The 26,261-nt window shown below is 34.8% G+C and overlaps 1 protein-coding gene across 1 annotated transcript in view; it reads right to left on the bottom strand.

The window, feature by feature from the left end:
- ATLIG4 (DNA ligase IV) overlaps positions 1–19,186 on the bottom strand; it is a 38,310-nt gene extending 19,124 nt beyond the window's left edge. Inside the window, exons 1-5 of the mRNA XM_089725032.1 lie at positions 18,729–19,186; positions 11,371–11,462; positions 1,772–1,857; positions 1,514–1,650; positions 773–847 (exon numbers count right to left, since the gene is read on the bottom strand). Coding sequence (XP_089581158.1) covers positions 773–847; positions 1,514–1,650; positions 1,772–1,857; positions 11,371–11,462; positions 18,729–19,061 — 723 coding nt within the window. The 5' untranslated portion in view covers positions 19,062–19,186. The remainder of the gene's footprint in view (positions 1–772; positions 848–1,513; positions 1,651–1,771; positions 1,858–11,370; positions 11,463–18,728) is intronic.
- Between the last annotated feature and the right edge of the window lie 7,075 nt (positions 19,187–26,261).

Below are 26,261 nucleotides of genomic sequence, written 5' to 3'. Positions count from 1 at the left end.
ACCAAAACTTGTTAAATTTTGGTTTTTTTTTCTTGCGTCTATTCAGTAGCTACTGTTGAGTTTAATTTTATTGGTGAAATAACCTATTCCACAGTGCACTTTGTCATTCTTTTTGTCTTTTCCTTCTCATTTATTTTCTTTTCCAAATGCTGTAGCCTCATTTTTGGTTTTCACTGTATTGTTAGCCCATTTTTATACAAGCAAGGGCTGAAAATAGGAGTGGCCATAGTCCTATCCGAATCAGAGCTAGAACTAGTCCTCCAGGTACCAGTTATGGTTCTAGTGAGTTTAAGTTCCACATGGGTCCAATTCCAAACTGGTTAGGTTCCTGTTCTGAACAGGAACCCTGACCAGCTCTAACTGTAAGTGCATGCTTAACATAGGTGTTAGACCATTATTACTTGATTTTTATGTTAAAATAGAAAATAGATTATGAAGTATAATATTCTAATTACCTTGCAGCAAATAGTTAAGTTAGGTGTTCAAAGTATGAATATGTGACAGATGTAGTTAAACTCTTTATTCAAATATGAACCTGTAATTTCTGCTAATTAAAAATATATATACATCTCAAGTTAACACTATATGGTACTGATACACTAGCTGGGACACCAAATACTGAGAGCAAAGATTATGCTTAAATCCTTAGTTTGGTTAAAGAAATTACTTGTTCAAGCAAATGCTAATATTATACTTCAGAGAGAGAGAGAGAGAGAGAGAGAGAGAGAGGAGGAGGAGGAGAAAAGATAAAAACAACAAGGCAGACCTGAACCTTTTTCCATGCGGAATGTGCATCACTAACTCTCATAGCTAGTTGAGGGCGTACAGCCTTTCCAACCTCAATGTCCTGAAAAATAATTAAGATATATAAAGGCTAATATAAGTATTTTGTTAACATATGTAGTATCGAAAATGAAAGAAAATCATTTGATGTCCATAAATCAAATGATTTTTCCATGAAGCAAATGTTACAAACTGAAAGTATACGTGGTAAATATACAGCCTTCACTTCACCTGAGAGAAGCTAAGGGAAATTTTAAAAGAAAAAAATCAAAATTGAGAATTTGTTTATCACTAAATTTCCCATTTCCAAATTTTTTTCCTCATAATTAAGCATTGCCTATTGCTTCTAAAACAAGAGGAGCATAAAAAAGCAACTTTTAGGAAGCTAACCAAAACAATGTTTCAATGCATACCAAATGTGTGCTACCATTACCTAAAAATTACAAATATAATCCTGAATTCTTAGGATACATGTAACCAAGGAACTTTAATACAAATTCACATATGACAGGTGTAGCTGGAAAAAAAAAATTCTCAAATCAAGTCACTAAAACCTGAAATCTTTGACTTGCATTCTTGTAAGAATTTCAAGTCAACAAAGCACACATTAGTCTCTCAAAATTCACATATGCATGCTCAAATTACAATTTAAATGTATGGGTTAAAGCTTGGAGAACATGATGAATTCTCATTCTATAGCATAAAGTACTACTTTGTGCATACAACAAACCTGGCGCTTATGCCTTAGGCTTCGATCCTTCAACTTTTCACAAACTAATTTTAAGTCACATGTGACATTAAACAAGTCTTCGGCATCAGGATGAAATTCATGAAATATGCTTTTTTCACTAATTCCCAATTTCAAATCTGAAACACATTTACAAACACAGTTGAAAACTCAGCTAGGAGATCTGAACAATAGTAATAATCGTAACGATTATAGTGAGCATAAAATGTCTCATTATCATCAAATGTTGACAGACAGTACCTTTGAGAATTATCATGATAATCCATTTCATTTCCTGAGCATTCGTCTTCTTAATCAGATTGGAAAGAACTGAAGTTTTTTCTTCCCTGTTCTCGTGGTTGTCAAAGAGAGGAAAAATGTCAACATTCTACTTTAGAAATCACACCCAACAAGAAGGACCAGATTGAGAATTCTCACAAGTTCACTACGTCATAATTGTGAAATTCAAGAATTTACAAAATCTACAATCAGCATTTCCCATTGACAGGAAAGAAAAGGCAAACATGTGCAACTGATGGGATTTGAAAAATTGATTAGGTACTTTAAAATTGTAGGAAATGATAGAGAGGAAACCTTTCACACAGAACAATCACACACAAACAGGTTTAGGAATTGGACCTTAATAAGCAGTAATTTCATTCATTGCTCTAACCTTTATTAATTAAGTATTTACACAGTTTAATAACAAAAGAATGGTCTTGCATCCATACAATGGTCATACATTGTGTTATGGTCCCAAATTCGGATCTAGTTATGGGTCTTTGAATTAGGGGAATCAGGTTTGAGATGGGTATCTTAGAAGGAGTTTTCTTCCCTCTATCAGTGGTGACAGACTTAGAGAGAATCTGCAATCTCCTAGAGCTCGTTAAGAGAGAACTCTACAATCTCTGAGTTTTAGGAACTCAAAACCTTTTCATAAAATTCTGCTTACATTTTTCCTGATATAACAGCCTTTTAAACAACTAAATGTAAAGCTAAAACTACCCACTACCCACTAATAACTACCCATTACAATAAGTTACTTGCTTAACCACCCCACTAATAGCCACTAACAAAGAAACTGATAATAACATGATAAACACTGAATAACTAAATAAAAACACCGTAAATAGCAGTAAAACTACCCTAAGTCAAGCAGCGCCATAACATTACACCCCTCCTCGAAAAGCGCTTGTCCTCAAGCGCAAAGGATGGATGACATGCAATCTTCAACTTGTGAAAATGTGATGCAAACAGAATCCTTATCACCCTCTATTATTCTGCAAATAAGGAGCTGTTTATTGTGCTTCTATATTTAATTAATATTCCTGGATCAAATGGCTCCTCTAATGTTTCCTCTATGTCATTCTCGAATTGCTTCTTCCCACTCCCTTCCCATTTAGAGGCTGCCAAATCACAAGCAAGACCCTCCAATTGTGCTAACAATTGATGTTTGATTATTTCTTTCTTTTGCTCCGCTCTATCTTCTATACACACAACTATTGAGACTTGAAACATTTGCTGGAAAACTATTCGCTCTGCGGCAGTTTTAGGATGTTCCAATTTTGCCAACTTTCCTAAATTATTACTCCTCATAGGTGGTCCAAGAACCTCCAACTCCGTGAATTTCGAAACAGTTGTAGTGCCCCCAGGAGATTCTCGTCCTGCTGAACCTATTGGACCCTTTGCTTTCGGTGCTTGACTTTGAGCACTTGAGGAAGTCAGCCCCTTCTTTATGGATTCCAAGTCAAAAGACATGGCATCCAATTTGGCATGAAGTTGTTCAACCTTCTCACTACGGGTCTGATTGGCCTGCTGCTCGGATAAGAGTAAATTGAAGAGTTTGGTAAGCTGGTCTTGAACAGATTCGCCCATAACTGTTGGCTCTGATACCAATTGTTATGGTCCCAAATTCGGATCTAGTTATGGGTCTTTGAATTAGGGGAATCAGGTTTGAGATGGGTATCTTAGAAGGAGTTTTCTTCCCTCTATCAGTGGTGACAGACTTAGAGAGAATCTGCAATCTCCTAGAGCTCGTTAAGAGAGAACTCTACAATCTCTGAGTTTTAGGAACTCAAAACCTTTTCATAAAATTCTGCTTACATTTTTCCTGATATAACAGCCTTTTAAACAACTAAATGTAAAGCTAAAACTACCCACTACCCACTAATAACTACCCATTACAATAAGTTACTTGCTTAACCACCCCACTAATAGCCACTAACAAAGAAACTGATAATAACATGATAAACACTGAATAACTAAATAAAAACACCGTAAATAGCAGTAAAACTACCCTAAGTCAAGCAGCGCCATAACATCTCGGATCTAGTTATGGGTCTTTGAATTAGGGGAATCAGGTTTGAGATGGGTATCTTAGAAGGAGTTTTCTTCCCTCTATCAGTGGTGACAGACTTAGAGAGAATCTGCAATCTCCTAGAGCTCGTTAAGAGAGAACTCTACAATCTCTGAGTTTTAGGAACTCAAAACCTTTTCATAAAATTCTGCTTACATTTTTCCTGATATAACAGCCTTTTAAACAACTAAATGTAAAGCTAAAACTACCCACTACCCACTAATAACTACCCATTACAATAAGTTACTTGCTTAACCACCCCACTAATAGCCACTAACAAAGAAACTGATAATAACATGATAAACACTGAATAACTAAATAAAAACACCGTAAATAGCAGTAAAACTACCCTAAGTCAAGCAGCGCCATAACACATTGCTCCAAGCCAATCTAGCCCATAATTAACCTACAAATAAGAAATATTTCCCACCGAAGCTGTTGTAGAGCTGCTGTAGTTAGGGTAGTTTTACTGCTGTATTAGGGTGTTTTTATTTAGTTATTCAGTTTTTATCATGTTATTAAGCAAGTTATTATTGTAATAGGTAGTAATTAGTGGGTAGTTATTGTAGTGGGTAGTGGATAGTTTTAGCTTTGCATTTAGTTGTTCAAAAGGCTGTGATATCAGGAAAAATTGTAAGCAGATTCTTAAGAAAAGGTTTTGAGTTCCTAAAGCTCAGAGATGGTAAAGTTCTCTCTTAGTGAGCTCTAGGAGATGCAGATTCTCTGTAAGTTTGTCACCATAGATAGAAGGAAAAAAACTCCTCCTATGACACCCTATCTCAAATATCAATAACTAGATCCAAATTTGGGACTATAACATCTGGTTTTGTTATGGGAAGTCAAATATTGTATATGTAGATGGCTTAATCATAGGGATATGAGAAATACACTTTCCAAGAATAGGTTAGAGAAACTTGTATATATAGAATTGTATCTTGACCTAAGAAATACATACAAACGCATTAAAATTCACCTGACAGATATCAAAGCCAAAAGTTATTGGCGACTCTGTTCAACAGCAACTTGGTAGAATTCTGATATTATTCCTAGAGGAACAAGCTGCCAACAAAGTCCAACATGAAGAACTAAAATCCAAATTAGATGCCCTTGACAAAACTTGCTGTATTTCAATGGAATTTTGATAGAAATTTGCTTGTTTATTCCCACAAGCTGATTGGGTTTAAATAGACTGAAGTATCCACAAATTTGGGAATAAATTCCTAAATTACAGCCCTAACTGATGCCCATTGTCTCCTAATTATGGCTGGCAATTACAGCCTTAATTGGCTCCCTAATTGATGCCTAATATGTCTCCTACTTGATGCCCATTGTCTCCTAATTATGGTTGACATTTACAGCCTTAATTAGTTCCCTAATTGATGGTTATTTACAGCTATCTTACAATAGTATAGTCAATTAATTACAATAGTATACTAACATTATACTAACATCCCCCCTCAAATTGATGCTGGGCGATCAATGACAAATTTGCTGTATTTCAATGGAATTTTGATAGAAAATTTGCTTGTCTATTCCCACAAGCTGATTGGGTTTAAATAGACTGAAGTATCCACAAATTTGGGAATAAATTCCTAAATTACAGCCCTAATTGATGCCCATTGTCTTCTAATTATGGCTGGCAATTACAGCCTTAATTGGCTCTCTAATTGATGCCTAATATCTCTCCTAATTGATGCCCATTGTCTCCTAATATGGTTGACATTTACAGCCTGAATTAGCTCCCTAATTGATGCCTAATTTATCTCCTAATTGATGGTTATTTACAGCTATCTTACAACAGTATAGTCAATTAATTACAATAGTATACTAACATTATACTAACAATCAAGAAGCATCAATTTGCCAACGAGAAATTGATGACGCTGTCGTGTCATAGATTTTGTGAATACATCAGCAATTTGAAGAGCAGTGGAGACATGTGGAAGAGAAATGACACCGGTATCTACTGCCTCTCGAATAGAATGACAGTCGACTTCGATATGTTTGGTACGTTCATGAAAAACTGGATTGGTAGCAATTTGGATGGCACTAGTGTTGTCAGCATGTAGAGGAGTAGAATGAGGCTGAGGAAAGCCAATTTCAGCAAGTAACCCACGTAACCAAACAATCTCGGAACAAGCAGCGGACATAGCCCGATATTCAGACTCAGTAGAAGATTTTGAAACACGGTCTTGTTTCTTACTTTTCCAAGATATCAAAGAATCGCCAAGAAACATACACCAACCAGTTATAGAGCGTCGAGTGTCTGGACAACCGGCCCAATCAGCATCACTGTAAGCAACAAGGCGTATGGGAGAGCCAGTAGGAAAGAATAAACCCCGAGAAGATGTGCCAAGAAGATAGCGAATGATTCGACGAACTGCTACCAGATGTAAGTGACGCGGAGTACTCATGAATTGACTGACTTGCTGAACTGCAAAAGAAATATCGGGCCGTGTAATAGTTAGATAATTCAAACTGCCAACTAATTGCCGAAAAAGAGATGGATCAGGAAGAAGATCTCCGTTTTGACTATGATACTTGACGTTTAATTCCAAAGGAGTATCAACTGGGGATGAATCTTGAAGTCCTGCTAAAGTAATCAAATCTGTAGTATATTTGTGTTGATGCAAAAATATCCCAGAACAATCATAGTGAACTTCCAGCCCTAAGAAATATGTAAGTGGACCAAGATCCTTCATATTAAAAGAAGTTTGAAGAGATTGTTGAAGAGTGAGGATCGTTGATGTGTTAGTGCCAGTGATAATAATGTCATCTACATAAACAAGGAGTAGAACAAAACCAGCAGAACTCTTGTGAAGAAACAAAGAGGAGTCATATTTACTTTGCACAAATGAAAACTGAAGTAAGGTAGATCGAAACTTGTCAAACCAGGCACGTGGAGCTTGTTTTAGGCCATACAGAGATCTTTTTAACTTACACACATGTGTTGAAGATGAGGAAGTCAAACCCAGTGGAAGTGTCATATAAATATCTTCTTTAAGATCACCATGAAGAAAAGCATTTTTGACATCCATTTGATGAAGAGGCCAACCCTGAGAAGCAGCAACTGCAATAATAGTACGGACGGTAGTCATCTTTGCAACTGGAGCAAAGGTCTCCTCATAGTCCACTCCGTACTTTTGCTTATTGCCAAGAGCAACCAATCGAGCTTTATATCGATCCAAAGTTCCATCAGAACGAAGCTTGACTGAATAAACCCATTTACATCCAATGGGCTTAACATTTGGAGGGCAAGGAAGAATTTCCCATGTATGATTGTCGTGAAGAGCTTGAAGTTCATCCTGCATGGCTTTTTGCCAACATTCATTCTTGGAGGCTTGTGAGTAGCAAGATGGAATAGAAATATCAGATAAAGTGGCAGAATATCCAGCAGGATTATCAGGAAAACCATACCGTCTTGGAGGTCGGGATATTCTGGTAGACGCAGAGTAGATTCAGGAGAATCAGACATAGATGAGGGATCAGTCTCGGGAAGAGGCACCGTTGGTTGACGTCGTCCATACACAAATCCAGGCTTAAACCGATTAGGAACAATTGGTAAATCCTCAAAAATTGGAAGAATGGGAGAAGTAGAAGAAGACTTAGCAAGATTAGGAAAGAAATATTGATGCTCAAAGAAAATAACATTGCGAGAAACACGAAATTTGTTAGAAGTGGAATCATAGCAAACAAAACCCTTTTGAGAAGAATTATAACCCATAAATGCACATTTAACAGATTGAGCGGAAAGTTTATGACGGTCATGAGAAGGTAGATGAACAAAACAAACACAACCAAATGTGTGTAAATCATGATAATTAGGATATTGATGATATAGACGAAAATATGGGGAGTCAAGACTTAATACCTGAGAAGGCATTCTATTAATTAGATAAGTTGCAGTAGATAAGGCTTCAACCCAAAACTTAGATGGAACTGAAGATCCAATTAACAAAGTTCGGGTTACATCCAAAAGATGACGATTTTTACGCTCAGCAACTCCATTTTGTTGTGGTGTATAAGGACATGAACGTTGTGAGACAATCCCTTTCTCACGAAGAAAATTCTGAAATTCATGAGACATATATTCTCCTCCAGAATCAGATCGTAATACTTTAATACAAGTAGAAAACTGAGTCTTAACATAGGCTAAAAAGGTCTTAAAAACAGAATATACATTAGATTTAGAATGAAGAAAGTATACCCATGTATATCTACTGTAATCATCAATAAATGTCACAAAGTACTTGTATTGAGCATGAGAAATAACGGGCGTAATGCCCCAGACATCACTATGAATTATATCAAAACATTGGACAGCACGACTACCATTAGAAGGAAAAGGAAGAGTTTTGCTTTTACCGAGTCTACATGTGGAACAATCAAAAGGAACCTTAGCAAGGAATTCTTTATTGCCCAAGAAACCAGAATTTGATAAATGAGACAAAATAACAGGATTAGGATGACCTAAACGTCTATGCCATAGTTCACTTTTGCTAATAACTGTAGTACAAAATGAAGAGATACGAGGACCGGAAAATAGTAATGGAAAGAGTCTCCCAACTTTAGGCCCCTTCGCGATTACTGTCCCCGATGCCTGATCCTGCACAAGACAACCATTACGAGAGAAATGCACATCATAATTGTTATCTACTAACTGACCAACCGAAAGAAGCTTAGTTGAGAGCTTTGGAGATATAAAAACATTGTTGAAACATGGTCTAAGATCTCCAATCTCAGTAATAGGTATTGTACTACCATTTGCAATCTGAATTTCAGTTGAACCATGATATTTGCGAACATTGGTAAGCATGCTAGATGTGTTTGTCATATGATTTGAGGCAGCAGAATCAACAAGCCAAAGTTGAGAGGAGGAGAAGGTATCGTTACCTTGTAATCCTAAGGCGGAGAAGGCTGAAATAATCATTTGTTGCACCATTTCTGGAGTAAGAATCACAGGTTCAGCAGCTGAAGAGGGAGTTGTAGAAACTGTTGGAGCAGCAAAATGAGTGAGATTATTTGGTGCAATTGGGGCAGCATTCGATTTTCGATTTTGAGGCCGTGTCGGACACTCCTTTATGACATGTCCTGACTGTTTGCAATAATTACAGAACTTCTTTCCACAATTGACAGCAATGTGGCCATAATTTTTGCAGTTATAACATTGAATTCTACTCATGTCCCGACCCTTTCCTCTTCCTTGGGCAGCAAAAGCAACCTTGACAGTATTTTCTTGTTGGAGAGAGTCCTGAATGAGAAAACGTTGTTCTTCGCGAAGTAATTCGCCAAAACAAATATCTAAAGAAGGTGAAGGAACACGACTCATTAAATTTGAGCGAAGCGTCTCAAATTCAGACCTCAACTTCATTAAGAATTGATCTCTTTTGCTTTGCTCATGAATTTCTTGAAGTACAGAGAGAGATTCTGCAGGCACTTTAGCATAAATAGTGTCAGTAAACTCAGCCCATAAATTCTGAAAACCAGAATAATATTCCTGAATGGAGAGATTTCCTTGAGAATAATTAGCAATATCGCTCTCCAATTGAAAACGTCTTGCAGCATTGTCTTGATTATAGACCTTTTTCAAGTAATCCCACATGGCTTTTGCAGTTTTAGAAGATCTTAGATTAGAAGCAATAAGAGGGTCAACTGACCCCAGAATCCATGTCATTACTCTTGCATCTCTAACTTTCCAATGAAGCAACTCCTTAGCATCTTTAGGAGCTGGATCACTTCCATCTATATGGCCCAACAGTTCTTTTCCTGTAACAAAGAGCTGGAACTGAAATTCCCATGAAGAATAATTTTTTCCGGTGAAGCGAACATGAAAACTCTCAACTGTGTTTGATGTGGCCATCTCAAATAGCACAAGGAGACCAGAAATGCAAAATTAGGAATAACACAACCAGGAGCAGGTCTACTAGAAGAAGCAACAGACCCACCAAGATGAAAATCCTACAGCCAGAAAGTTGCAGAAAAATGTCTACCAGAATCTCTTCCAAATGAAGAGAACCTCCAAATAGAAATTCAGAATTTCTATGATCGAGAGTTCATCAAAGATATGAACTAAACAAAGAAAGCAGAAACAGAAACTGCAGAATTAAAGACAGCAGAATCTGCACTTTGTTCTTCAAAAAACAAAGTTGAAACTCATAAAAGAACAGCTCTAAAATTGCCTAATTAGGCTCTGATACCATGACAAAACTTGCTGTATTTCAATGGAATTTTGATAGAAATTTGCTTGTTTATTCCCACAAGCTGATTGGGTTTAAATAGACTGAAGTATCCACAAATTTGGGAATAAATTCCTAAATTACAGCCCTAACTGATGCCCATTGTCTCCTAATTATGGCTGGCAATTACAGCCTTAATTGGCTCCCTAATTGATGCCTAATATGTCTCCTACTTGATGCCCATTGTCTCCTAATTATGGTTGACATTTACAGCCTTAATTAGTTCCCTAATTGATGGTTATTTACAGCTATCTTACAATAGTATAGTCAATTAATTACAATAGTATACTAACATTATACTAACAGCCCTCACCCGTGTTTTTTCTGATTGAAAACAAACATCAACAATGGAAGGGAACAGCCATAGTCAAGCATCGAAGGCAAAAGGTCCAGTAGGTTCAGCCAGTCCAGAATCTACTAGGGTCACTAACGTTGTTGGACCATCTATAAGGAGTAATAATTTAGGAAAGTTGGCAAATTGGAACAACCTAGAACTGCCGCAAAGAACATAGTTTTCCAGCAACCATTTCAAGTCTTAATAGTTGTATATAGAAGATAGAGTAGAGCAAAAGAAAGAAACAATCGAACAACATCAATTGTTAGCACAACTAGAGGATCTTGCTTGTGATTTGGCAGCCTCTAGATGGGAAAGTATTGGAAAGAAGCACGAAATGACGTAAAGGAACATAGGGGAGCATTTGATCCAGGAATATTAATTAAACGTAGAAGCACAATAAACAGCTCCTTATTTGCAGCAATAATGAAGGATGATAAGGATTTTGTTTGCATCACATTTTTACAAGTTGAAGATTGCATGTAATCCATCCCTTGCGTTTTAGGACTAGCGCCTTTTCGAGGGGGAGTATATTGTTATGGAGCTGCTAGACTTAGGGTAGTTTTACAGCTGCATTTAGGGTGTTTTTATTCAGTTATTCAGTTCTTATCATGTTATTAGAGAAATGGGAAGAGCGGAGGTAGAGCCTCCTACAACTAAGGAAATGAAAAATGCATAACAGAAAAAAAAAAAAAAAAAAGGTAAAATCAATAAGTACTGGCAGACTTGGCCTTCCTAATTACAAGTGCATGATCCTGCCTTAGAGGAAGTGTCTAAGAGTGGGGTTCAAGACATCCCTTTCCCATGTGTGAATCTTTTGTAAACCTTAAATGGCAAAATATTTGGGTACAAATTGGATTTGATTTTAGGCCATCAAATTACCAAAAAGCAAATTCCCTATGCAAAAGGATGCAAAGAAAATCAAATGGTATACCTATTTTCACTCAATGCCAAGCTATCAAGCAAGTCATTTAACTCCTTTACTGTTAGCCCACCTGATGACATTCCTTGCCTATGTTGGAGGACCTGTTCCAAGCAAGAATTGGACAATGAAAAACATCATTATTATGAAATTGAAGGAAAAATTTAGATGCTAATAAGTACTGTATGGATGCTATTTACGTATACATATGGATGCAATTAACATATCCATATATAAACTCCTGTACATCCATGTCAGAATTCCAAGACTTTGAATGTGGAGGAAGAAAAATATGCAAAGTTGCACAAGTCTTAATTCAATATTTAAGCAATTTAATTCTGAAAAAACTTTCTAAAACATCTTTTTATCATGAAAAAAAAAAAAGAGATGAAAAACAGAAGGAAAACCTTACCTACTCCAAAATTAACCTTTTATAAACCTTACCAACTAAAAGCAATAACTTCCACAATAACATGCAGAATGCCTCAATCAACCAATGATTGAAGCTTACAATTTCAAGGGACAAATTGCAGTTCAAATTCAATGTTCTAACCAATAAATTTTCTACTTCAATGGTATTAGCATGATAGATAAAACTAAACATTCAAATCCTTAACCAAAAAAACTAAATAACTAAATTAGATTAGAACATCATGAAATTATACCAATGCTCCATTAATTATGAAAAATAACTTGTCTAGAAAATATTTTCCAAAGAACTCATTTTCTATAATTTCATTGCAATGTTGAAAATTAACTAGAAAAATGTTAAAATTTTTAATTGACAAGATTAGAAAAATTTTGAATTATTATAAGAACCTAATATCGTTTAAATTTCTTTTTAATTATGAAAAAAAAAAAAAAAAAAAAAAAAAAAAAAAAAAAAAAACATTACAAGGCAAATCATGATGGTCGCTCTAATTCACTGACAAACTATATAGGACAGCAAAGCATATAGACAAAAAAATTTCAGGTACGCCATTGAGAACCTTTTGAATTACCATTGCTTGATTCAAAAAGCTCTCACAAATGCCAAAACAATTTGGTTACAATTCATTTTTTTAACTTAAATTTAAAAGACAAAAAACAAAGCTTTTTCATTGTATGATACAAGGATTTTACATTTTTAAAAATCATAGGATTTATTTTTTGTTTTATTTAGAAAAATAGAAAAAAGAATATCTATAAAAATAATTAGATAGAATAGCTTCAACCTTGTCAATTGATAATGAGAAAACGAAATCCAGATAAATATCAATGCCTATTACAGGCAAAAGGATAGAGATCGAATCAAATAACGCTCGCAATCCAGAATAAAAAAATAAGAGGTTTTGGACATTGAGAAAATTAGGAACTGAAGAAGTGTTTGAAGCACATTGCTTGATTATTCCCTCAAGCTCTTGGGGATTAAATAGTATGAAGAATGATACAAGTAAGAAAGGAAATCAATAAAAATAAACATAATCCTTAATTACAACCCTAATCAAATCATATCTAATCATACAACAGATCATAGCAAATCATAACACTCCCCCTAAAGCTGGAGCGTACATGTCGTATGGTCCTAGCTTGCCACAAATGTATTCAATTCGAGGCCCTCGTAGAGATTTAGTAAGAATATCCGCCAACTGATCACTTGAATCAATGAAAGAGGTAGCTATGCATCCGAACTCAATCTTCTATCTAATGAAGTGACAATCTATCTCTATACATTTCATTCTTTCGTGAAACATTGGATTCGAAGCAATATGCAGTGCTACTTGATTGTTAGATATTAGTTTCATTTGATTCACTTCTCCACATTCAATTCTTGAAGAATTTGCTTTAGCCAGATAAGTTCACAAGTGACCAATACCATGGTTAAATATTCCGCTTCTGCACTTGATCTAGCTATAACATCTTGCTTTTTACTTTTCCAAGATATTAAATCCCTCCAATCATAACACAATAGCCTGAAGTGGATCGCCTATCAAGAGAACTTGCCCAGTTCGCATCTGAATAGCCAACCACTTGTGTGTGACCTCTTTCTTCATATAGCATTATTGTCCAAGAGTTCCTTTGATGTACCGAAAAATGTGAACAACAGTATCCCAATGGCTATTGCAAGGAGACTAAAGAAATTGGCTAATCACACTTACTGCAACGGATATATCTGGTCGTGTGATTATGAGATAGTTAAACTTATCGACAAGTCTTCGATATCTACCAGGGTCTTTTAACGGCTACCCCTATCTTGGAACAAGTCTAACATTAGGGTCCATATGGGTATCATAGGTTTACAATCCATCATGCCAGTTTCCTCCAATATTCCAAGGCATATTTCCTTTGTGAAATTGCAACTCCTGTCTTAGACTGTGTTACCGCAATTCCCAAAAAGTAATTCAATTTTCCCAAACCTTTGGTTTGAAATGGCTAAACAAATGTTGCTTAAGTTGAGAGATTCTTTCATGATCATTGCATGCTATGACAATGTCATCAACAAAAACCACTAAGTAAGCACCAGTGTTGTCAAAAGCGCTAGGTGCCCTTGAGGTGACAAGGTCCTCCATCGCTTGAGGCACCAGGCGCCACTCAAGGCGCTTGCCTAAGTGATGTCAAGATTCAAAAATTCTAGATAACTCAAAATTTAGAATACTAAGTATATAAAACTTCATGTATTGGAGTTGTTCTTCATGTTAAAGTTGGATGACGTTTGTCGTTTTTCAAATTCGGGTACCGGTCAAGCTTTGTTAGGAACTTCTAGAAATCCTTCCCATAAAGTTATTCAATAGCATAGGAGATTAGGACATCCCTCTTTTTCTATTTTAGGACATTTATTTCCCACTTTATTTGCTAAGTGTGATTTCGATTCATTAGTATGTGATACTTGTGAACTAGCCAAATACACCAGGCATTCTTATTGTCCAATTATTAATAAAAGCTTGATTCCTTTTGCTACTATTCATTCTGATGTATGGCGTCCTACTAAAACTGTCTCTCTTTCTGGTTATAGGTGGTTTGTGAACTTTATTGATTGTTGCACTAGATCGACTTGGATTTATTTAATGAAAACAAAAAATGAAGTTTTTTCATGTTTTCGGAACTTCCATAAAATGATTTGTACTCAGTTTGGGGGATGCTATTTTGACTACTGCTTACCTTATCAATCGTATGCCTCTTCGTACTTTAAATTTTAAAACTCCATTAGAGGTTCTTCAAGGAAAAAACTCTTATATTGTACCTCCTAAAGTCTTTGGTTGTGTTTGTTTTGTTCATCAGAATGGTCTAAGCAAATTAGATCCTAGAGCCTTGAAGTGTGTGTTTGTTGGTTACTCTACTACTCAAAAAGGATACAACTGTTATCATCCTCCTTCTAGAAAATATTTTGTGAGTATGGATGTTACATTTCGGGAATTTGAGTCTTATTTTCCTTCCCAATCACCTCTTCAGGGGGAGAAATATCAGATGGAAGAGGTGATGAATGACATTCCTTTCCAGGGGGAGTTTCCTATAGACATAGATAGTAGGAGAGAACAACCACCCAAACCTCTAGAAAGATTGGATAGACCTGATTTGAAAACCTACACACAGCGGACTAATACAGATACAACCATGGAGCATGAGACCTCTAATCAACCGTCTTCTCCAATTTCAGGCTCTGAAAATACAGCTGAACAAGAACTTGGTGAGTCTTCTTTAATTCCTGATGATTCTGATCCTAATCTTGATTCCAGCCCTTCTAACAATGACCTTGATATTCCTATTGCTCTTAGAAAATGAGTTAGAACATGCACTAAACATCCCATCTCCCATTTCATCTCCTATAATGCTCTGTCCCCTTCCTATAGAGCCTTTGTTTTGTCTGTTTCTTCTGTTTCTATACCGCAAGATTGGCAAGAGGCGTTACAGGACTCGAAATGGAAGGCTACAATGGCTGCGGAGATGAAAGCTTTGGCAAAAAATGAGACATGGGATCTTGTAACTCCTCCATCAGGAAAGAAGCCAGTTGGATGTAAATGGGTGTTCACAGTTAAACATAAGGCAGATGGTTCCATTGAGAGGTACAAGGCCAGATTGATAGCCAAAGGGTTCAGTCAAACCTATGGAGTTGATTACCAGGAAACTTTTGCCCCTGTAGCCAAGATGATACAATCAGAATTTTGTTGTCTTGTGCAACCAATCTTGATTGGGAATTACATCAATTTGATGTTAAAAACACTTTTCTACATGGTGATTTGAAAGAAGAGGTGTATATGGAGATTCCTCCGGATTTGATGATGACAAGACCAGAGGAAAAGTTTGCAAGCTGAAGAAGTCATTATATGGGCTGAAGCAATCACCAAGGGCATGGTTTGAAAGGTTTAGTAAAGCTATGCTTTCTTTTGGGTACATTCAGAGCGATGCTGATCATACTTTGTTCATTAAACATCATTAAGGTAAGATCACATTGCTTATTGTTTATGTTGTTGATATAGTGATGACTAGAAATAATGAAAAAGAAATGACTCACTTGAGAAATTTGTTAGCTAGGGAGTTTGAGATTAAGGATTTGGGAAAGTTGAGATATTTCCTTAAGATAGAAGTTACTAGATCAGAAAAAGGGATTTTTATTTCTCAAAGAAAGTACGTCCTTGATCTCCTTAAAGAAACTGGTATGTTGGGATGCAAACCTGCAGAATCACCTATTGAAGCCAATCATAAGCTTCAAGCTGGAGTGGGAAGTTCAGTTGATGTTGGCAGGTATCAGAGATTGGTCGGGAGGTTGATTTACCTTGCCCATACTAGACCAGATATTGCCTATGCTGTAAGTTTAGTGAGTCAGTATATGCATGACCCTCGGGAGTCTCACTGAGAAGCTGTGCATCGGATTCTAAGATATTTAAAATCAGCTCCTGGTAGAGGACTTTTATTTTCTAAACATGGCCATTTGACAATAATAGGCTATACAGATGCGGATTGGGCTGGTTCCCTTGATGATAAGATATCAACCTCAGGATATTGTGTTTTTGTTGGAGGAAACCTTGTCACATGGAGAAGCAAGAAGCAAGCTGTTGTTGCAAGGTCTAGTGCAGAAGCAGAATATAGAGCTATGGCACAGGGAATATGTGAACTCCTATGGTTGCGCAGATTAATGGAAGAGTTAAAGTTGGTTGAAACAATAAATATATCCTTGTTTTGTGATAGTAAAGCGGCCATCAGTATTATGAATAATCCAGTCCAGCATGATCGAACTAAGCACATAGAGATTGATCGTCACTTTATAAAAGAGAAGATAGTTGAAGGCCTTATAAATGTCTCCTATATAGCTTCAAAAGAGCAACTAGCCGATGTTTTCACAAAGGGTTTAAATAGCAAACTGTTTCATCCTTTAGTTTGCAAGTTGGGCATGAGTAATATTTATGCACCAACTTGAGGGGGAGTATTGAAATCTTTGTAATTAAAGTCAATATTGTCTTTCCTAGTTTAGGTTTATTGTCTTTCCTAGTTTATGTTTATTTCTATTTAGATTACTTCCTATATTGGAACAATCTTGTGTATATATATAGTGGTGTAGAGATTGAATATATAACACACAATAAAAGGAAATACAAAATATTCTTTCAACAGATACCATGTGAAAACTCAGAAGAGAAGAACTGTTTGAAGCACATTGCTTGATTATTCCCTCAAGCTCTTGGGGATTAAATAGCATGAAGAATGATACAAGTAAGAAAGGAAATCAATACAAATAAATACAATCCTTAATTATAGCCCTAATCAAATCATATATAATCATCTAACAGATCATAGCAAATCATAATAGACATTAAACAGCCTGTACCCATAGAATATCACGCAAGTGATCAGTAGTTAGCAACAGTCATAAAGGGTGATTATTGATGTTTACTGAATTAATGCTATGTCATGTGCTTTCCTTTGATTATAATAAATTTGTCAAAGTTTGGAAAATGTTTTCATCTCTTGAGAAAAGAAAGTCATTTTTATTTAAAATGGTTTAGTTTTTCTTTAGTTAGGAAAATATTTTCCATGCATTAATTTTCTTAAACACCCTCTAACATTAGAAAATCTAAAAAATTTCCAAAAAAATATTTTCCAAAAACAAATGGAGCCTAAGATTAGAAAATGTTTTCCTTTCACTATAATAACTTATCCCTAGGGAAAAATTAATGTTACCACTATCTGCACCCCCCCCCCCCCACCCCCAATCATTTGTACAATTACTTCTTTTTGTTTTGAGATTATAATTGTCATGTTCTGTTGAAAATCTAGGGAAGCATGGAATGAAGAGCAAGAGGATTTTAAATTTATAAGCAACTTTGTTATACAAAGAGAAGTTCAAAATTAGAATTTCAAGGATTTTGAGTATGCTCCGTCAAAAGATTACTGAATTATAGATAGAAGGGGTACTCTCAAAGCTTAAGTGAAAAGAGGAAGCTCATCCAAATCGTAACAATAGAGATAGTTGAAATCCTTGATTCATAGCATTTCTCTTGTAAGGTTTACATAAACATATGAGGAACAAAATTTCAATTTTTACTCATTTATCTGCAGTGTTGCCTTATCCTATTAGTTTTCCATTGCCCAATGACACAAATTTTAGGCATTAAGACTATGTTTAGTTGTGTTGAATAATTTTCTTGTTTCACTTTTCTAATTTTTTTTTGTATTTGTTTTACCTACTTTCTGCTTTCGTGTAGAAAACTCGAAAACATGTTCATTTGTCCAATTTTCCGTTCTCCCTTCCTTGCATGTATTTACGAGATTTTCTTTTCCCTTTTTTTTATAAATTACACACTGCTATGTCAGAGTGTGATATGCCAACTAAGGTTGGGCACAAGACCGTAGGAATCTCAACCCTTACCCAAAAACCATTCCGTCCTGAATCCCATCTCAAAGGTAATTTCCTGGGGCTCAAACGGTTCTCTAATTAAACTGATAGTACCAAACCAAAATTCGGTTCTCGACCCATTTACTAAATATTTGAAATTATTTTATCAGATTATGCTTAATGCTCTCGTTGAAGGGCAAATAACAAACAACAAATAACCAATCATAAGTTTAACAATGGATTAATAATTGGTATTTTTATCAAACAAAATTCAAGAATTTGGGGTTGTTTGAAGAGCAGGTTTGGCAGTCTGGAAAGTAAAGATGAACGGTATCTTGCCTTCTGTTCAAGACCAATTTTGCATCAATGAAGTAGCAACAAATAATTTCCATAAAATAAAACACAGTGACATACAAATTAAGGCGATTCTATGGAGGTGTCTCTAGAATTTCAAACCCAGATAGTACTAACATCATTTCTCTCTTAAAGAACTATTGTCTTATTCCAAAAAAAAAAATCCGAAACTAAATCAAAAAAAAAAAAAAGGGAAGAGAAAACCCACCTCAAAAGCGACGAGTGAGAAATTTCCGGCATTGGCGCCAGTCTTGGCGCCTCCTTTGCGCCAATTGAAGAGCCGAACAGCATCGGTTGACTCCCTGGACATTCCGAGAGCATCAACAAGGCAGGTGGCGAGCACCGACTCCTTGAGTCTGTAAGAGCCTCTCTCTCGGTCGAGCCTTGGAAGAATTAACCGAATCGCTGAGAAGTAATCGTCGGGCTTACAGAAAGTGTCAAGGAACTTGCGAAACTTGGAACGCTTCTTTGCTGGGTATTTGGTCTTCTGTATCCATTCGAACAAACTCACCATCACACTGAACTTGGTTTCATTCGTCATTTTTCTCTACTGTGTTCTGCTTTCCTATGCTCTCTCTATAGATTTGAATCGTTCCGCGGTTTTGTTCATTAATAGTAATTGAAAGGGAATAATTACATGTTTGGTACCTAAACTTTTTAAACTTTACTACTAGTAGATAAACGGAATACGCTTTCATATGGGTTGTAAACTTTTAAACTACAATTAGTGTTACTTCCGCTTAGTCTGAAATTCTTATATTCAAAAGTTCTTCTCTATAGTTTAATCTCTCACTAGTTTCATCAATTAAGATAATATCATTTGTGAATAACATGCACCAAGAAACATTATCTTGTATACTACTGATTAGCTCATTCATTATTAGGATAAATAAATATAGGCTCAAAGTAGATAGAACTCCTTTGTATCCTCTCCAACTATTTTTATACTAGTGACTGTATTTTTTTTTACAGATTTCTAATGGCAAAAATCCTCTAGGACCCCGTTAATAATGTCAACTTGGCCAATAGAAGCTTCTGCTAAGAGAATAAGATCATCAGCAAAAAAAAAGATGAGATATAGGAGGTCCATTATCAGACAACCTTGCTGGTTTCCAAATACCCTGATTAGTCTCCTTGCCAATAGAGTAAACACATGACAAATAAATAGGACTTAAGGGATCACCCTGACACCCAAGATGGATAAAAAATCTCAGAACTGCCTCCATTTCAATCCACTTGCATATATAGAACATGAAGTAACACACCTGATGATTGCCGAAATGAAATTGACAGGCAACCCCATGTCAACCATGGTATCATAAAGAAACTCTCATTGTGCTCTGTCATTTGCTTTCTCAAGATCTACTTTTATTGCATGAGCCCTTTACCAGTTATTTTGTTGCTCATGGAGTGAATAATTTTCTGGGCTTGACAATGTTATTTGTAATATGTCTACTGGTAGGGCGTATAAATTGGTTTGGAATATAACATTCCAAATCGAATTTCAATTTAAAACGGAATTTTGAAATATGAAATTTAAAGTGAAATGTATTTTTTGGGAATATTGGTACGTGCAATATGGAATAGAAAACTAGTAGAAAATTTAGTATTTGGATCCGTATACAGAACTTTTATTTTTTTTCATTTTTAGTTTTGATTATATATTTTAATAATAAAATATTAAACTTGAGTAAAATATTTTCAAAATTTAATATTAAAAAAACTCTTATTTATATTCTAAAAAGTATATAGTTTAATGAAATACTCTTTTTTTTTTTTTTTATATAGTCACGAGATTTAATTCCCTCGAACTCTAACCATAAAGGGTTTTAACCCTCTTAGCAAAGTGCGCTTTTCCGAATCGAATTTGTGTTGATAATGAAATACTTTAATTATAATATTCATTCGTATAGGATTGAAAATCTGAAATAACCGGAAAATTTAATTTCATAAGTTTTTGAATTAAATTTAATTGAGAATAATTTTAAATGATGTTAAAATTTATTATCTCAAATTGAACCATGATTAAATCAAAATCCATCCCTGAACCGTCGAGAAACAGACTCAAATCATTAAAAACCAAAGAAAAATCTGATTCAGACCAAACCAAGTTAGAATGGACCGAACCAGAGGTCATAACCAATCAGGAGGAGAGAGAAAATCTCATCTTCCTCCCCATTTTCCTTCTCACGTCGCCGACTTCACCTCCTCCTCCCCTTTCCATTTTCCGGCCAAAATGCCATGGAATCGAGCGAATCAAGACTCTAAAATCTTCTACTTGTCGCAAGGAATTTGATTCAAGCCTTGGTTTGCGCGATTTGGGCTTGGATCGAGAGGAAACGACGTTGAAACGTTCGACACCGTATTCCGTTCGCCAGCGAGTTCTTGCCGTTTCCGGCCACCATACACGCTGAGAATGGGTCCAATCAATTCCTTATTGCCTCGCAAGCATTTCCCCTCTATCGAATGGAGGTTTCCTGTGGAGAATGATGAAGCCAACATGATCGGTGGCTCCTTTGGCGGCTGTCGAGGCTTGTTCCGGCCAAACGGACCACTGAATTAACCAACGGACATTAGCTTCGAGTTCCCCGTGAAATTCGAGCAAGAGGTTGTAAGGTTTCTCAAATCCGGTGAGGCTCTCCGTGGCGGCGGCAGTCCCGTGACCGGCCGGCAAGGCTCCGACGGGACCTTGAGAGGCAGAATTTCATCCTCCTGATCGCGATTCTGCAATTGGTGAGCTCTAAGTTTCGATATTATATTTTCTTGCTATATTCATTTAGAACCCGTTGGCTTGACTTGGTTATAGATTGTTTAATTACATAGAATCATATTCAATGAGCATAGTTAGCGGTCGTTAAGTTTCGATATATATAATTATAGGAAACTTAATCAAGATAATTGGGCACTGAACAATCATATAATGTGAATTCTAAAAATGAAAGTAAAACATTAAATTTTGAATTCCTTATTTTTAAATTGGTATTGAACTATAAATTGGGACCTTTTGTTGTGACAAATAATATTATATTATATTCATCATTTATAAGTGTAAATATAAAACAATTATAGGATTTAAATTACTTACCTTAAAACGCAGTAGAAGTCAACAAACTTGTTAGTATAAGAGCCATAGTGTAATGATGCAATGGAACAACTAATGGCATATTCCAAAACTGTGGTATGGTGATAAAGCGGCTGCTAGTAAAGTAATTAAGCACGCAAAGTATTAAGTGAATTGGGTACAAAGGCGATGATGATGCTTATGCGGTAAATGAAATGTATTTATGTATTTATGTAATTAAGTTGACAGATGATGAGAAATGTATTTATGTGTGGTCATTATAATTGTATTTAGAAAATGAAGTTGTATGAAATGGATGATGGGAATTGACCGATGATTGCTTGCCCCATGAATGGATTGTGTTGAAATATATGTGTTTTATTGTTTAAATGTGAAAAATTGAAAATATGGGACTAATCCGGTTTTAGGGAGATGCTGCCGTATTTTTGGTAGAACATTTATCAAGGACTAAACTAACTACACTAATAATAACAGCTAATTACCAATACCAACAATATTGCTATTATTATTAGAAAATCTAGTTAGTAAGTCAAGTGATAGAATTAGAGAGTTATAAAATAGATGAATTAATAAGCTAATATAAAAGATTTGTTCTTGAGAAATAAAATAGAAAATAGAATATAAAATAGGAACCTAATATTACAATAATCAAATATTAACAAAATATTAATAATTAAGTATTATATTAAAATTATATATAAATAAATACAAATAAAAATAATAATATTAATAATTAATAATAATTAATAATAAGAAAGATTTAAATAGATCACTTAGAACTAAGAGGACTTATGCTAATAGCAAGTGGCTCCCATTAATGATAAAATTTGTTTCTAATTCTTTCCTTAGATATGATTGCGAGTCTCGAGGAACCAAATGTTGCATAGCAGAATGCTTGGAATATGGAGCATAGCTTCCGGCTACATCGTAAAGCAGTGAATAGTATTGGATAATTTATTGCCAATTGCATATGCATACACGGATAAATGTCATGCATTCATACATGATAGATAAATGTCATCTAGGTATAGATGCATTATTTAAAGAATTGTTATTTGTGTTGAATTACTTGTTGCTATTGGATATTGCTTGATTAGTTGTGATGTGCTACAAGTATGCTTTGGTTGTATGGAATGAAGTAGGTCACTATTGGATTTGTGAGGGCAGTCTATGATACCGTCGGCCATGTATGGAGAGATCGGTGCCCCCGTGTGCATCTGATGAAATATGATATGGAAAATCACAAGGCGACCTTCTTTTGGTATAGAAAAGAAAAGAGAGTATAAAAAAAATGAGAGGGCTAGTCTAGGGAGGTTGAGACCAGTCGACCATGTATGTGGAATCGGCTCCCTGGTGCACACGTGATGAGAGGGCAGGCCATGTGTGAGGACGGCTCGTCGAGAGTTTTAGTGACGCCACTAACCGATCTCCACTTGATGTGATTATGTGAAAGTGTTAATATTTGTGTTTGATGTTATTGTGCCATTTGCATGATTGACTGTATGATTATATAACTAGTCGAATGACTAGATTGAATTAAATACGCATTTGTGTGATTATGTGGGATGAGAAGGTTATCTAATCGCACTCACTGAATTCAGGCACTCACCTTTACCTTAATATTTTTTTTTTTCAAGTTACAAGTCTTCCAATATCTTATTGTCTTCTGCCATTAGATGTCTAGAAGATACCTCGATACATGTTTTGAAATTTTAAGTTCTTAGACTGTTTCTAATTATGGTAGTCATGTATAATGAATTTAGAAAATTTTTGATGTATTACTCATTAAGGTTTCTATTATGTAAAATCTTACTATGGCCTAGAGAACTTTGGAAATTGATTTACTATTGAATATGGCGAATATAGGCCAAGCGAGCCTAAGACTTATGATATTTGACTGTTGATAATATTGGCCTGAGGCCATTTCGGTTGAATGATGAAATTTTATTTGGTATATCTTTAGCTTACTATGGGCTTCCATGGCTTTAAATCTATCTAGGTTTTAGTGCCAGTCGTCTGATCCAAGGTAATAGATCGTGACAATATCCGAGAGTCAAAATAAAAAAACAAAGCATGCTTCATAGAGTCACAATTTGCTCGTTTATTATCAATCTTCTTGAGTCTTGTAAAGTGATGAGGAAAAAATATCATCCTTTTTTCTTTTTTTGCTTGACAAGAAAATTTCTTTGATCAACTTTGAAAAATTTCTAAACTTTTTTATATGAATTGCTCTCTTAATCTAATTTCCGCTTTTAATTCTTATTTCTCTTTCTAATTTCTTGTTTTGACTTTTATTATATCCATTTTATTGTCACACGAACTTTATATGTTACTTTATTAGTAATTAAATGGAAAGTTGTCAAAGTGAAAGTTTATATATCCGCATTCCTCATCAATAAGCTTGAGTTTATTGTCTTATTGCAATTTAAATGTAGGTTTTTTTTTATCTAATTTTAAATAATTGAATATTTTTTATTAAATTTAAAATTTTATTTCTTAAAATATATTATAATATAATAGATTTGCATTTACAATTTAGAAATGTGAAATTATTGAATTTCAAACCAAATTTTCATAAAATAGTATGGCATGAAGTTTAAAATGTCAAAATATATTTAGAATGGAATGAAATGAAAATTTAAATTCTAAAATATTTTGGAATGAAATTGAAATGAGGCTATTTCATTCCATTTCGTCTGAATTATACCTCTATTTACCAGAAATGAAGCTAGTCTGAGTAGGACTGATAATGTGAGGCAAAATATTTTTTAATCTATTTGCTAAGGCCTTTGTAACAATTTTGTAAAATACGTTACAAAGACTAATTGAGCGAACTTAAGAGATAGAGGGCTCGGTACCTTTGGAATAATAACAAGCGAAGTAGAATTCATATTTGTACGCATTGGCTTGCCTCCAAAAATTTATGGGCTTCTTCACAGATGAAATGAAAATGACTTTCGTGCAATACAATTATGATTTTAGCTGTTGCAAGTCCATTATGAGAATTTACTTCTATTCATTAATATAAAAATGTGAATTTATTCTCAAACAAAAAATCATACTTTAACGATTGTTTTTGTGTGTAAACCATGGTATCCAGATCTCATTAGCAGGGACAGCCTAATCCGGTTCGGGGTTCAGTCACAGTTTAATAGATTTTTTTTGAATATAATATATTAAGATTTCATTAAAAAATTTTAAATCAATACAAATAATACAGAGATGATATAATCCTTCTCCTGAAGAGCAGACATAGAACAAAAACTATTATAACTAAAATAATTTTTTTAAAAAATTATTTTTCTCTAATCTAATAAGAAATCCTAATGAAAATATTGATGTGAACTTGAAAAAAACTAATAGATTTTCAAAAGTGGCTGGTTAGATAATCCCGGAATCTTCTATATATAGTCTAATTATCCATGAACTAGTCGCTTATAACGAATACAGAGGATTAGAACCACTAAATCCAATGGAGAAGCATGCCGCACTATCAGGCTCCAAAATATAAAAATCATGGAAAAACATGCCGCACTACCAAGCTTCAAAAGATAAAGATCACCGTGTAGCTGAAACATTCTCCACAAATTGCACACCTGTCCAAATAAAACCAAACAAATGCAAAAAATACAACAAATACTCCACATAAAATGGAGAGATCATAAACTCTACACAACATAGAAATAAAATACAAACAATAGTAAAAACATAAATAACATAAATCTATGCTAAAATAAACATATATCTATAATTTATTTAACAAAAAAACATAAAAGTTTGCAACAAAACTAAAAATATGAGGAGCGATTATCACAAGTGACAAAAATCAGTCTCTACCCGTATGTACATGTTTAATTTTTGTGTTTCAATAGAGAAAAGGGAAAAAAAAAATCTTTATGGAGAAAGGGGGAGAGAGAAAAAGTCCGCGGTTTATGAGAATGGTGTTATATCAATTAATATAGTTTAACGGATTTAGGATATACTTTTACCATGAATTAAATTTTAAAATAAATTTAAGAGTATAGTTATAATTGGACCGGATTCGATAGGTTAACAGACCGGCCGTGATCCATCTACCCGCTCCTTCGGCCAGGTCAACAGAAGAATTTACTAGCTTAATAAATTGAGCCTTTTTAACTTTATAAGAAAAATCCTACGACTTCTTCAATTTTAGGACAGCCTATTGCATACTTTAATTATTATAATCATGCATACTGAACATTTCATCTTATAAAATCATACTTGATAAAAATGATTTTACACAATTTTTAAATATAGACTATGTTTAATAAGTAAAACACTTCAGACATCTTTTAACACAAATGATTAAACAATATCTTTTATATTCTTTAACCATCTGATAAATATTCATTAAATATTTGTAAATTGAATTATCCAATAGGTACAACTTTACGAATTGAAGTATTGAATGCATGTACTTTTACAAGTTGAAAAATTAAGAGGTGAACGTCCGGCTACGCTTATCTTATAAAATTCATGTCCCAATTCATCTATAATCAACTGTATACAGGATGCAAATCGGAAAATAAATCTAACCCACCCTCTCTCAGTTGGCGAAAATTCACTCTCCATTAAGTCAACTTCCTAGCAATTCACCTATATTTCTTATACAAGGTATATATATTTGAGTCAGTTGAG

This window comes from Jatropha curcas, chromosome 8, assembly GCF_041381405.1.
Source record: "Jatropha curcas cultivar XTBG-Jc1 chromosome 8, XTBG_Jcur_1.0, whole genome shotgun sequence".
Lineage (NCBI taxonomy): Eukaryota > Viridiplantae > Streptophyta > Magnoliopsida > Malpighiales > Euphorbiaceae > Jatropha > Jatropha curcas.
The sequence above is the reverse complement of the archived record's forward strand: the minus strand, read 5'-3'. Positions and strand labels throughout refer to the sequence as shown.